Source organism: Moschus berezovskii, chromosome 6, assembly GCF_049115385.1.
Source record: "Moschus berezovskii isolate FMDL1 chromosome 6, NW_MosBer_1.0, whole genome shotgun sequence".
Lineage (NCBI taxonomy): Eukaryota > Metazoa > Chordata > Mammalia > Artiodactyla > Moschidae > Moschus > Moschus berezovskii.
In genome coordinates, this window is record NC_142465.1 from 76,497,203 (window position 1) to 76,512,366 (window position 15,164).

The window sequence follows — 15,164 nt, forward strand, 5'->3', positions numbered from 1 at the left end:
ACTTATTAGTCAGTGGAATAGAATGTAGAATCCAAAGGTAGATCCTAGTATATTTGATAATTTAATATTTGACTAAAGTTGTGATTTTACCAAATGTAAAAGAGTGAGTGATTTAATACATGATGGTGACTCTAGTAGCTATCCAAATGAGGAACAAAATCCTGCTCTTAAACCATTAAAAGAAACCTGGACCTATTACACAGATAAGTATGATAGTAATCATTGTTTTATTGTATAATCTAGGAGACTCTGAGTACAATATCAAGGAGGGGAGATCTTAACCAAGATTGGAAACCCAGAAGTTATTAAAAACATGTAAATATTTTTGAGCCTTTAAAGTCAAAACCTCATGGAAATAAAACTAAAGATAAGTTTTTAAAAAATGGTCATATAATGATACTTCCTTACAATGAAAAATGAACTCTAAAAAGTGGACTAGAAAGATAAATAACCCAGAAGGAAAATGAGTAAAATATGAATAGGTGAATGACCAAGAAACATGTGAAAATGACAGATTTCACAGAAGCATGGGAATGGATATTAAAATAATAATACATCACTTTTTTCCAGACTGGAAAAGGTTTTAAAGACCTCATCTTTAATTGTTAGTTTGAATATGGGAAGAGGCATTCTCTCAAACCTTGCTGATGGTAACAGGAATTGCTTAAACTTTTTAGAAACATCATCAAATAACTATTAAAATTAGTTATGTATAATTTCTAATTTTTAAATTCTAATCTATATAAATGTTTAACATGCATTTGTTTCTATTTATAATGTGCATCATTTTTAAAAAATAAACCAAATGGCAAAGCAAACAAAACAGACCACAGCAGAGGGTCTTCTCTTTTCTCTTGTTGGTCCCTAAGGAAGAGGTGAGAGAAATGTGCTCCTGGTGGCCTGGAAGAAGCAGCAAGAAGTCATGAGCCATCTATGGGGGCCTCATGGCTAGGAATGTGGGTGACATCTAGGAGCTCAGAGAGGCCCTTGACATGGAAACTGTGACTTCAGTCCCACAGCCACAGGAACTGATTCTGACCAACAACTTCAAGGAATTTCAGTCAGTTCAGTTCAGTCGCTCAGTCGTGTCCGACTCCTTGCAACCCCATGAATCGCAGCACGCCAGGCCTCCCTGTCCATCACCAACTCCCGGAGTTCACTCAAACTCATGTCCACAGAGTCCGTGATGGGACTCTGTCGTCCCCTTCTCCTCCCACCCCATCTCATCCTCTGTCGTCCCCTTCTCCTCCCACCCCCAATCCCTCCCAGCATCAGGGTCTTTTCCAATGAGTCAACTCGTCGCATGAGGTGGCCAAAGTATTGGAGTTTCAGCTTTAGCATCAGTCCTTCCAATGAACACAAGGAGTTTAGAAGGGGATTATTTCCTCAGAGTACCCAGAAAAGGGGCACAACGTGGCTGACACCCTGATATCAGCCTCATGAGACCTTGAGAAGAAATCCCAGCCACACTGACCTAGAGAATTGTGAGCTAGTAAATCGGTGCTGTCTTAAACCTCTAAGTTTGCGGTAAATTGTGAGTGTATATGCTTAGTTGCTTCAGTCGTGTCTGACTCTTTGCGATGCTATATACTAAAACTGACCAGGCTCTTCTGTCCATAGGGTTCTCCAGGCAAGAATACTGGAGTGGGTTGCCTTAGCCCCACTCCTCCAGGGGATCTTCCCTACCCAGATATCTAACATGCGTCTTTTATGTCTCTTGCATTGGCAGGCAGGTTCTTTATCACTATCACCACCTGGGAAGCCCAACTGTATTGTTACCTGCAACTAATATAGAAAACTAACACAGAGGGAGCATGAGAACAGATGTTATGGGAAAGCTCATAGATGAATCTTTTATTTTTTTCCTCTTTTTTGTCCATGCCACTGGGCATATGGGATCTTAGTTCCCCAACCAGGATCAAACCCACGTCCCTTGCATAGAAAGGTAGATTCTTAGCCACTGGACCACCAGGGAAGTCCCTGTAGATGAATTTTGTTGCTGTTGTAGATGAAAAACATTGCTGATTACACAGTGCCAAGGCTAAAGGCTGAGTGGAGCGCTGAAGGAAAGTGGTGCCAGAGGCCAGCCAAGGGGACCTGTGGCCTGGGACAGTGAGAAGTGGGCCACGTGATAGGGATGGATGATAGGACTGGAGAGCTGGAGAGATCAGGGAAAGACTTTAGGCAAGGGGATTGGTCTAACGAAAAGTGTGTCGACAGGAGTATGCCAGATGTGAGGAGTGACCCTGCTGGCTTCCCCTTCCTTTTCTGCAGTCGATTTGGATGACTCCCCGCACTTTCATACCTCCAGAAACTGGCGTATTCCCCTTCCTCTCTCTATAGCACCCTTTCCCTTTTCCTCACTTGTCTTTCAAGACTCAGCCCCAAACTCCTCCCCCGAAGACCCCCTAACTCCCCAATCTCAGTAAGATTCATCCCAGACCCAAGGTTTTATGGCTTAATAACAGAAGCTGGGAATCCAACAGCTTTACTTGTTCTACTCTTTTCCGTTCACTGAAGAAAAGGAAAGAAACTCTTTGCTGGGTCAATAATCAACTTCAAAATTTAGTCCCTTTGCCTAATTCTCACTTCCAGAGGGGTGTTTTCTTAAAGGCAGGCACCCTATAACTAGGTCAGGCTGGCAACCCTAATTCAATAGAAGGAATTGGCTGTGAGTTTCTAAAGAAGTTGGAGATGTGAGGCACTGCCTGAAGCCCCCAGTGAGAAATCCAAAGCCCCAGGCTCTTCCCACAGGATTCTTGATCATGTTCTCATTTCCTCCTCCAGAAACGTGGGGCTAAAATAAGCCCATAGGCTGAGGCAGGGGTGAGTCAGCTCTTGGAGTGGAGCAATCACTGCATGGCAGCTCCTTGTAAGAAACATCCCCCTTGAGTCCGAGTTGTTTATGCCAAGAGCTGCAAGCCTGAAAAATGAGTTCTCCTAAGATAGGTTGGCTCCCTCGTGGTTCAAATGGTAAAGAATATGCCTGCAATGCAGGAGACTCGGGTTCAATCCCTGGGTTGGGAAGATTCCCTGGAAAAGGAAATGGCAACCCACTCCAGTATTCTTGCCTGGAGAATTCCATGGACAGAGGAGACTGGCAGGCTATAGTTCATGGGATCTCTGGGAGTTGGACACAACTGAGTGACTAACACTTTCCCTCTCGACACAGATTGGTAGCAGGCTTCCCTTCCTACAGACGGCATGGAGCTTCACAGCCTGGAAACTTTCTGTGCCAGCATTAAAAGAAAGGCACCCATCCCTCTGGGCAGGCGAAGCCTGGTGACAAAGGAGGAGGTGCTGGAAGCCAGGTGATGTGAGGTTTAGTCCCAGCTTCACTGTTTACCAGGTAACACCCTCCACCACTGTGGGTGTCCTTTCTCTCAGTTACAAAATGAAAACATAAACCCAGATGATTTTCAAGTTTCTCTCTGGCTTTGGCATGCTTTTGGATTATCTGAGCAGCTCCCCAAATGCCAGGTCTCCAAGCTCATTCTCAGGCCTCAGCTCGCAGGTATGGAAAGTTAAAGGTGGAGAAAGAAATTCTGATGTGGCCTTGGGGGTTGTTGCTCAGTTGAACCAGGCTCCATCAGCGCCTGCTGGCTGGGTGCCTCTACTGTGCTAGCACCCCAGAAATGGCTGGGGATACAGAAGAGAGAGAAAGAGACAGTCCCTGTAAGAACTCGTTTCTAGCAGATGAGGATGTGGACAACAAGATGACCAGCGGTATGAACTCTCACTAAGCCCTGACTGAATGATACATGCAAGGAGCTTAGAATGAGGAAGAGACTACAACATTCCAAATGGGCTTCAGAAGGAATTCAGTCCTGTTACTAGACCCATCTCAGTCAGAAGATACATGCACGCTAATGTTCATTGCAACACTTTTTACAGTAGTCAAGACATGGAAGCAACCTAAATGTCCATGGACAGGTGAATGGATAAAGATGATGTGGGACATACGTACAGTGGACTATTACTCAGCCATGAAAAGAATGAAACAATGCCATTTGCAGCAACATGGATGGACCTGGAAATTATCATACTTATCAACTAAGTCAGAGAAAGACAAAGATGATATCACTCATATGTAGAATCTAATTTTTTAAAACCTGATACAAATGAAAATTATTTATAAAACAGAAACAGACATACAGATATTGAAAACCAACTTATGGTTACCAAAGGGGAAATGTGGGGGGAGGGGATAAATCAGGAGCTTGGGGTGAACATACACACTACTATATATAAGATAGCTAACCAACAAGGACCTACTGTGTAGCACAAAGAACTCTAGCTCAAATATTCTGTGATAACCAATATAAGAAAAGAATCTAAAAATGAATACATGTATATGTATACCTGAATCACTTTGCTGCACACCTGAAACCCAATATTGTAAATCAACTATGCTCCAGCCAACTTAAAAAATAAAACTTAACTGAGAAAAAGATCAGTATGAAATGACCAGAGAAGTTAAAATTCGTTTTCTTCCAATGATTTAACATTTAAATGTCCTTGCAGTTTTCTCCAGACCTCAAGAATAATTCAATAATTCAGGGTTACTTATTGTCCTGTAGTCTCTCCATAATTGAAAGAAAAATAATTCACACACAATGATGCAGGCCACTCAGCTAAGAAACTACTTCCAATACCAAGAGTAAGAAACTGCGTAATTCCTAAGAGTGACAGTTCTATTCCTGTTATGCTCATCATCTGATATATTTACCGTAGTCAGCATTCCCCAAATGTCTTTCAACCATTTAAAAAATATTTATTGATGGCATTGCATTTTGAACCACATTTAAAGGCAAATATTAAAATTTAATCACATATTTTAATATTCTCAGCTACCATGAGGCTTCATTCAGTTTTATGACTTTCTCCTTAATGAGGTATTTTGCCTTCAGGCTTTTTTTTGAAGATTTAAACATAAAATAAGTGAAAATGAAGATATCACATATAAAGAAGATGAATAAAACATATATATGCAGAAGACTGAAGAAAATATATATAATATATTATATAATGGTAAAATTCTCATAAAACAATACTATGTAACCACCAATCAGGTTATGTGGTTGGACAGATTCTCCTCTTTTTCCATATAGGATCATCCAAACTGCACATTTGTCATTTGTAACCACAGCTGTAATATAGCACATAAACCCCTAGGGTGATACCTAGTACCCAGTCAGTGCTCAGTAGGTACTCATCCTAATTGTGATACAGTGATTCATTCAACAAACATCTGTTGAATTTGTATCCTGCTGTATCAAGCACTGGAAGAAAGAAGATGGGTGGAACATGATGTCCCATCCCAGGACTGAGGGGGAGACAGACATTAAACTGATGAAGCTGAAAATTGATTGCAATCTACACCAAAGGAGAGCTTGACCCAGTGGCTCCTGGATGCAAAGGAAGGAGTGATTCGCTGGGGGAAAAAAAGGGCACTGTTCAATCAGTGTGGTGGGAAGATAGTGGATTGTTCCATCACAGGGAACAGCTGAGCAGAGAATGGAGGCTTATGTCAGCAGACTTGGCACTGTGCCCTGTGGGGAGGGTGGGATGAGCCGCAGGGGAGAATCGAAGGAACTGTACTTTCTCCTTGGGAGATGAGAGAACCAATAGTCATGTATGCCCGTTTCGGCATCAAATCAAGATTGCTCTCATAGTGGAAATTTTGGGCTAATGTAAAAATATCTTTCATCACCACCTGTGACTAATAATAATAATAACATTTATAGAGCTTACTGAGCACCATGCATGCATTATATCACTTAATCATCACAAAAATCCTGTGAGGTGTATACTGTTATAATGATAGAAGTCAGTTATTATGAAAACATACTTTTAACCTATTAGTGTTAAATATCCTTGTTCCGCACTTACTGAATATAAACTTTTAGGCAAGAACTTAGCCTTTCCAGGCAGTGGTGTGATGAAAGTGCCAAGATGAGGGGGTTGTGGAGAGGTACACTGATTAGAATGACGCCTATGTGATGCCAGTGTTTAAGAGGTGTTGCTTCTTATGGACCCATCATCTCATGGCGGCAGAAGAGGCTAAGGGAGGAAAGGCTGTGATTTCAAAGGCACACAGTCAGTAAGTTGTCAGTAAGTTGTGGATTCAAAACTCAGGAAGTCTAACCACAGAGCCCATGCTCTTCATCATTAACTGAGCCAGGTTTGGTTGCTCAAGCGTGGGTAGATTTTTTACCTTGACTTTGTTTCAAGGACTTTCTCAAGTTATGTACCCTGAAATGTCCAACCAGAGGGGAGTGAAGAAATGGTCCTCTATTTGGTCATCACCACCTTCAGGAAGCTGCTAAGTTAATGGATTCATCAAACATTATTCACCTGCTTAGCCCCTCCTAAGCATCAGACACAATGTTTTGCCATTTCTCATGAATTATCTCAGATCCTCTGCACCACAAAATGTATATGATTATTCCCATTTTATCAGTGAGAGAGTTGATGCTCAGAGGAGTGGCTAACTTTTCCAGCACCACACAATTACTATCAACTTCCCAACGTGCACTCCACAACATCTGCAAGGGCAGGACTTGATAAGCAGAGCAGACCTCGCAAATCAGATCCCTGTTTCCAGTGGGAGAACCCAGGCCAAAACCAATCAGTGCAGAGCTTTCTATTGGCTATGGGATTAGTTCTGAAATGAGCATTCATTTGAATCAAAAAAGTGCAAGGGAAAATTTTCTCTTCTGTAAATATCATCTTCACTCTTTAGATCAGAGCTTGGCAGGAGACAATCTTATCCTCTGACGTTGTCGTGTATGGTTTTGGGGTCTGGGTACTGCAGCCACCTCACCGTCAGCCTGAGCGTGACTTGTGCAGGTGGTGGGCATGACCAGGATAATCAGACCATTGGATTAAGTCAGTCCTGAAGCTTTCAGTTCCCTGGGCCAATGACTGTCCTTATTGTTCCTAGCAGTTTGAGTAGAGATTTCTGCACAGCCAGCAAGGCAGGGAGCTGGGCTCCCAAGTCCAAGACCAAATTGTGGGCTCCCCAATCCACACTTTCCTGCAGGGCCTGGCTGCAGACATGGCTCTCCTACTCAGGTTGTTTACCATCTGGCAGAAGGCTTTTGGCATTCTGCTGTAGCGGCAGATTTGATCATCAGTCACAATGCCAAGGGGATGGTGGTTTGAGTCATTGTTTATCTGTTGGTCTAATTCTTTCACAATAAATATGCATTGCTTAGATAATAAAACAACAAAAGGGAAAATTCCATGTGAGGCAGAGATAAAAAAGCTCTGCTTAAAAAAGAAGGCTTATATAAAGGTAAAACTGTGTGATCTGTGTTTGGCATGTTTTTTAAAAAGCTAAACAGGATCAGGCCAAAGACAGGAGCAAGGCATCAAACCTTTTATCACGGGCTAGATGCCAGTTCCCTTTGAGATCTGATTATTCAATTGGAGGAGCTGGTTGTAGCTATTGCCAAATTTTCCTTATCCCTGCCCACCCCCCCCCTCCCAATAGAGGACCTTCCATAGAAATACTTTAATCCTGACAGCTTCTGAAGGCATGGGCCCAGCTATGAGAACTCCTGGAACTTAGAGGTCCTACAGATTCATGTAATTCTCAAGCCAGAGAAAGCCTGAGGAAATCTACTGTCCATTGGAAAGCTGGCTTAAAGCTGTGTTTTCATGTGGACTTATTCACTTCCCTGCTTCACAGGGAGAACCTCAAGGACATAGACAGCTCTCTCTCCTTGACAAAGAGAGGCCCTAATGACCAGGGGTAGTGAGGTTGTACCGTAGAGACAGAGAATGATAGAGGAATGATGGAATCACAGAGCGGACAGCCTTCTGAGGATGTAGAGGGCCCTGCCTGGTTGTTAGCACCAGTGGCACAGAGGGGCGGAGTCCTTTTGGGGAAAGGAAAACTATGAGTGAAGGTTTATCAAGAAGCAGATGGAATTTGTCTGTTGTGCTAGTACGGGTTGTTTTAAGGCCATCCTTAGCTTTATGCATTCTGACTTTGGTGTCTCACACAAACATATTAGAATGCCCCACATCCCGTGATAAATGGAATTTATACATGACAAATTATAAAGTTATAAGTTGTAAAAATAAAGTTATGAAAGTTTTTATGATGCATTTTGTAGACATACTAGATGAGACACATATTAATTTAGATTTTATTGCTTTCATATTTCAGGGTAAAAGATTTCCCTAGGTCCTTAGAAATCTTAGAAATCTGTTACCATGCAGCCTAATAGCTAAAACAGCCCTAGTGGATGAGAAGGTCAGTTGTCCATCTGCTGGGCTGTGGGCAAGGAGCAGATGCTTTGATCTCTGCTTTTCTCAATGTCTGGCAAATGGCAGGGGACTCAGTGACAATGAGCAGACTGATGCTTAGGTAGGACAGGAGACTGAACTCAAATAAGGGTTGGTCATTCAGGAAATCAGTGGGGGTTTAGGCCAAAAGCTGTAGGCAAGACTTGGGTCATTCTACACTGGAATCTGATGTGTTTTCTTAATTTCATTTTTCTAAATATAGGGCAGTGATGACATAGATAACTGAAGAAAACCTCTCTGGGTCAGGCACTGTGGGCGTCCCTGTTACATATCATGGTTTCAATGAAATCACAAACAAACTTGTGCAGTAGGTAGTACTTTTATTACATTTTACAAATGATGAAACTAAAGCTGGGTAGATGAAAGGACATGGAGAAAGTCACACAGCAGAGCAGGAACTCAAAGTCTTTCGTCAGAGATGAAGAACACGTCTTTCCCTAGAGAGCTTTCAAGGTAGTAGGTGAGTGCTGGGCAGAGAAGAGGTGAGGGAGAGATGTTGAGAGCTCTCTGAGAGCATTTCTGAAAGTCTGGTTTCTTGGGATCCTTGTCTCCTTGGCAGATTTCCTTTCTGTTCCCCTGCAGGTGTCCTGCTGAGCCTCTGGCTCTGTAGACCTGACTTCAGCTGCCTCTTTATTGCTAAGGATAGATCATCTTACTGGGCTTTGCCAAGGGCCTTAATAAATCAGATCCTGTGATTGTAGCACACGAAGGTAGGCAAAACAATTACTCTGATTCAAAAAACAGAAAATCACTCTCGAGCTAGAGCCCAGTGCCTGACCTTCCTACCCCCAAGGGCACGGGCTAAGGTTCCTTTTCGCCCCATTTACTAGATTAATTTCAGCCTCTAGAGAATCCCAACCCCCAGCCATATTTGCCTACTGTTGTTTTTAACCTCGAACAACATCATAGCAACAGAACTCAGAGGAAAGATCACAGTGTCTGAAGTCAGACAGACACTTGTTCACATCCCAACTCAGCCTCTTGCTAGAACTCGGATTTTGAGTGGTTAGCTTCAGTTTGGTTTCCTCTCCTATGCAGGGTTGGGGGTGAATTAAATGATGTAATATAAACTTACAAATGTATTGAATTACCTGGAAATTCATATTTTTTTTTGAAGGAAGTCCAGGGCAGAGAAGCAAGAGAGATGCCTTTATTTTCTTTCAGGGCAGAAGGTGGAGGACAAGGAACAGTTTTTTAAGCTGAGAGAATAAGCAGTGCGAGGCATCGGGACAGATGAAGTCCAGTAGAGCTGGACTTCCAATAAACTATGGGGAAGGGATTGAGGGGAAGTAAGTCGAGGTTGGAAATCTCAGGCAAATCCAGGTAGTTGAAAGCTGCATAAGGACTTAGCACATGATCATAAAAGCACATGAGTCACCCAAAGGTTTTAAGCAAGGAAGTGCCATGACTTTATTTATGTTTTTATAACTTCATTTTGCTTGGGTCGCGATAAGATTGGCAGAGGGTCAAGGCTGGAGACAAGCTGCGAGCTGGGAGGCTGGTGACCCCGTCTAGGTGATGGAGCGGCAGCCTTGATGGGGAGCAGGTGGGTATAGAGAAAAGTGGGTGATGGTTCCATGTGCTCATCCTGTGGCTTTGGATAACCTTGTTGAGCCTCAGCTTGTTTTTCAATTGTTTATAAAGGAGAATAACAGCATCCTTGTCCCAGAGTTGTTATGGGATTAAATGAGATCATGCATGCAGCGAATGGAGCATGGCGTCTGCCACACACTGAGTGCTGGCAGGATGGAATTGAGTGTTATTGTGGCTGGTGGCGGCAGCAGTGGTGCTGGAAACGGTACAGGATGCTCTCAGGGCACATTGCAGTAGCAAAGGAAACAAACCGCATGGGCAGTGAGTACTAGAACAAGCCAGTTTCAAAAACGAAATCCTGGTTAAAAGGTACAAATGGTCCTGATGAGGAAAGAAGGAGAGAGGGGAGGAGGGAAGTCGTCTAAAGAGATCAGTGTGCCTGCTTCTGTGAGCTGAATTAGGACACAATGAGAAGGTGTCCTAAAAATGCAAGTGGGGTGGGCGGACGGGAAAGCCTTTGAAGAGGGTCGGGAAAGAAAGCTTAAAAAACTCTAGGCGGATGGAAAGACTATTTTTTAGTTTGGTACAAGAAGCCCACAGAAGATATACAGCCTGTATCCTGAGTGTTCCTATCCTCCATCCTGCCTGCCAGAAAAATTAATCACTGAGTCAGGAGAGTGGAAAGTGAAGTTGGTTGGAGGGAATAAAGAAATAAAAATCCAAGGGAGAAGAAAAGATAGTCTTGCTCTGTTAAATACATTCAAGTCGTGTGGCTCAGACAAATGGCATGTGAAGATTCATTTCAAAATGGGAATGTTTTTATTGTTTTTGTGGATTTTAAAAGAATGTGTGCTCATTATAAACTTCTCAGACTGTTGAGAGGGACTATTTTGAGCACTAACTTTGTGGCAGGAACTTGGCGTAGAGCTTTATATGCATTTATGCCATTTAATTATCACCCACACTTACTGTGTAGGTAACATTGTTTAACCATTTTACAGCTGATGAAACTGAGATTGAAGAGGATAAGTGACTTGCCCGGAATCACACAACTATTTCTGCAACTTGCTAGTTTGGAAAAGTTACCTCACCTCCCTGAACCTTGTTCTGTTTTGTCAGCCACAAATTGGCAATTGCCATCTCCCTCTACAAGGATTAAATTGTGTGCCACTGCAGCTGCTGACCTTCAACACCCCTGAAGGAGTTCAGTGTGGAGAGCAGAAATGAGGCACTCTGCTCCAGGAAAACTGGCAGGACAGGTCTTCAGATAGATATTCTCAGGAACTGATTTTATGAGCCCAATTCTTATACCACCTCAAACCTAGAAAAGCACTAAACTCCTTCATGGTGACAGTTGTTTCTTGTCTAGATAAGATTACCAAGAAAACGGCATGTGAAAACTTGGAAGATAAAACAGTGGTTAGGAAGAAGGATCAAAGTGTTACCAAGAACAAGTCCTACTCACTTTCTTTGTTGGTTTGCTTATACATGAACTGTTGGGAGGATGACTAGAGAAATGGACATGTGGATTTTAGTGTGGCATTTTCCAAAATATCACTATGCCTTTGTGAACAAATGACCAAATATTGATGGCATTACTGCTGAGTGGAATCATCACTGAATAACTGTGTCCCTAGAGGGCTGACTAATTGATTAATGACAACCTGGAACAAAGGTCTCTTCTGAGGAGTTGTGGCTTTGGTCTTGTCCAGTTCAACATTTTTATCAATGTTTCATGTGAGAGCATTGATAGTTCTCTAATCAAATCTGAGAATGTATCAAGGCTGAGAGGAAGAACAAATGGATTGTATAATAGAATCAGGATTCAGAAAACTATCAATAGGCTGGCATGAAGAGAAGAAAAGAGCAAGTTGAATTATGCTAGCAATAAATCTAAAACATAGCCTCCAAACTTTCAAACACTAGAGTGAGGGTAAGTGAATCGTTGTTGTTATTTAGGTGCTAAGTCGTATCTGACTCTTTGCTACACCATGGACTACAGCATGGCAGGCTCCTCTCCTCCACAATCTCCTGAAGTTTGCTCACATTCATGTCCATTGAGTAGGTGATACTATCTATCGCATCCTCTGTCACCTCCTTCCCCTTTGGCCCTCAGTCTGTCCCAGCATCAGGGTCTTTTTCCAGTGAGTCGGCTCTTTGCATCAGGTGGCCAAAGTATTGGAGCTTCAGCATCAGTCGTTCCAATGAATATTCAAGGTGCATTTTCTTTAGGATTGACTGGTTTGATCTCCTGGCTTTCCAAGGGACTCTCAAGAGTCTTCTCTAGCACCACAGTTTTAAAGCATCAATTATTTGGCGCTCAGCCTTCTTTATGACCCAGTTCTCACATCCATACATGACCACTGGAAAAATCATAGCTTTGATTATATGGACCTTTGCTGGCAAAGTGGTGCCTTTGCTTTTTAATACACTGTCAAGGTTTGTTATAAAGTGGTAAAGGGTAAGAGAGAGAGTTGGCTTAGTAACAGACTCTGAAAAAAAGACTAAAGTCTTGCCTTTATGGTAAACAACCTTAGACTGTTGGAACATATCAGATTGTCAAAATCATAAAATGACACTTTGGGTTACAATTTTGGAATCTCTTTGGATAGAATAATGCCAGGCACCTAATATATGCTCAGCAGATACTGTTTAAAATAACACATGATTTAATGATTTTCCTGGAACACTGTGTTGAGTTATGTGTGCAGTCACTGAGTAAATTTTTTTTTTTAGGACTAGAGCCAAGCTGCAGTTAAGTGATGGGTACACATCAGTGAACAAATCTATGTAGAAAACAGAAACATTTTTTGAACATCCAATATGTACCAAACACTGTTAAGGTTGTAAAGATGAATACAGCTCCTGCCTTCAAATCCTTGTTAAAGAAATGAAAGTATAAATCACAACCCATAAATGTTACGTGCCATTATGCCTTTAGAAAGAGGTGGTCCTGAGAAGTGTATGATTAACTCATAAGAGGTGTCTGGAAGAGTTGCAGTGGATGGGACATACGTGAGGTTTTTGGTATGTAACAAATAGATATTTGCTCACTCTTGGTACCCATCTGTGTGAAAGTGTCCAGAATAAGACAAAGGGAATTGTGGATAAACCTGAAACTTGCAATATATAAGGTAATAGAGAAGGAACTTGGATTTTTGTAAAACCTGGAGAAATTCTAAGGATAGGGTCAGCTTAATGGGCATGTAAATGTGAGATATTGTTATATATAATAAGGAGTGATCTTGTCCTGTGTGGACTCAAATAATGCCTTTAGTATCGATACAGCTGCAAGTTTTAGCTTTTGAACTGTGGTGCTGGAGAAGACTCTTGAGAGTCCCTTGGACTGCAAGGAGATCCAACCAGTCCATTCTAAAGGAGATCAATCCTGGGTGTTCATTGGGAGGACTGATGCTAAAGCTGAAACTCCAATACTTTGGCCACCTCATGCGACAAGCTGACTCACTGGAAAAGAGTCTGGTGCTGGGAAGGATTGGGGGAAGGAGGAGAAGGGGATGACAGAGAATGAGATGGCTGGATGGCATCACCGACTTGATGGACATGAGTTTGAGTGAACTCCGGGATTTGGTGATGGACAGGGAGGCCTGGCGTGCTGTGATTCATGGGGTCACAAAGAGTTGGACACGACTGAGCGACTGAACTGAACTGAACTGAACTGCAAGTTTTAGGGCAAAAGACCTGGGTTCACACGAGGAAAATCTGACAGTAGTTTATTAGTGGAAGGATGTATTTGCAAAGTAGGGGATTCCTTCTCATTTGAGCCATTCATGAAGAAACTGCAGTGGACACTTCAACATATGATGAAGGTTGACTCACATTGATCTGTGACTCACATTGGCCTCTGAGGTCAGATTTAGCCCTGAAATTCTGTTTTATAAACTTCCATATATTGTATTTAGCAATTTGTATCATGCATTGCTATTTTGCAATATGTGTGTAAATCATTGCACCCTAAGTCAATTTTGAACTTTCTGAGAGCCTGAAAAAAAGGTCTGGATGTGATGTATGGGAGGAAACATGAATTTGAAATTTTTTACAATACCAATACACTGTGTTCCTTTTGGTCAAGCTGTTCTTCTCTGCAACTCAATTTCCACATCTATGAAACAAATGGAATAAAATGTATCCTATTGTGTTGCTGCTAGGATAAGCTATAGTGTGTGGGTAAAGCATTGTGAACAAAGTAACACAAAAAATGGATGTACATATAATGGTAGTTATATTTATGCTATATATATATGTATGTGTATTATTCATAGTATATCTACTGTTATTCCACAGAGGAATGAATAGATTAGTTCTATCTCTCAGGATACCTGTTCAGTTCAGTTTGGTTCAGTCACTCAGTTGTGTCCAACTCTTTGTGACCCCATGAACTGCAGCAAGCCAGGCTTCCCTGTCCATCACCAACTCCTGGAGCTTGCTTAAATTCATGTCCATTGAGTCAGTGATGCCATCCAACCATCTCATCCTCTGTCGTCCCTTCTCCTGCTGCCTTCAATCATTCCCAGCATCAGGGTCTTTTCCAGGGAGTTGGCTCTTTGCATCAGGTGACCAAAATATTGGAGCTTCAGCTTCAGCATCAGTCCTTCCAGTGAACATTCAGGACTGATTTCCTTTAGGATTGACTGGTTTGATCTCCTTGCAGTACAAGGGACTCTAAAGAGTCTTCTCTTCAAGTCTACCTGTTGGGCGAATACTAAATGCTGAGTGATATCTTGGGGCCCAGCAAGCCAGAACTTCAGTGGTCACTGATTCTTTCCCCAAGGAGAAAAGGATTTTGCTCTATTCATTTTAACTCTCTGCTCCTTTGCATTATTCTTTCTCTGGCTCCTCAGTGTTCTTCACTGTAGGTTCGGAAGCTGCTTGCATGTAGACTGGTGGATTCAGAGTACCCTCTAGAGACATGTACTGATGTGAGAGTTGGACTATAAAGAAGGTTGAGCACTGAAGAATTGATGTTTTCAAACTGTGGTGCTGGAGAAGACTCCTGAGAGTCCCTTGGACAGCAAGGAGATCAAACTAGTCAAACCTAAAGGAAATCAACCCTGAATATTCTTTGGAAGGACTGATGAGAAGAGCTGACTTATTGGACAAGACCCTGGTGCTGGGAAAGATGGAAGGCAGGAGGAGAAGAGGGCGGCAGAGGATGAGATGGTTGGATGGCATCATTGAGACAATGGACGTGAGTTTGAGCAAACTCGGGAGATAGTGAAGCACACGGAAGCCTGGCATGTCTACGGGGTCACAATGAGTCGGGCACAACTTAGTGACTGAACAACAGCTAGAAA

The 15,164-nt window shown here is 42.3% G+C and overlaps 1 protein-coding gene across 1 annotated transcript in view; it reads left to right on the forward strand.

Moving 5' to 3' along the window:
• Window positions 1-3,204: 3,204 nt before the first annotated feature.
• LOC129536092 (protein HP-25 homolog 1) overlaps window positions 3,205-15,164 on the forward strand; it is a 35,437-nt gene continuing 23,477 nt past the window's right edge. The window contains exons 1-2 of the mRNA XM_088837032.1: window positions 3,205-3,311; window positions 3,626-3,726. Coding sequence (XP_088693158.1) covers window positions 3,205-3,311; window positions 3,626-3,726 — 208 coding nt within the window. The remainder of the gene's footprint in view (window positions 3,312-3,625; window positions 3,727-15,164) is intronic.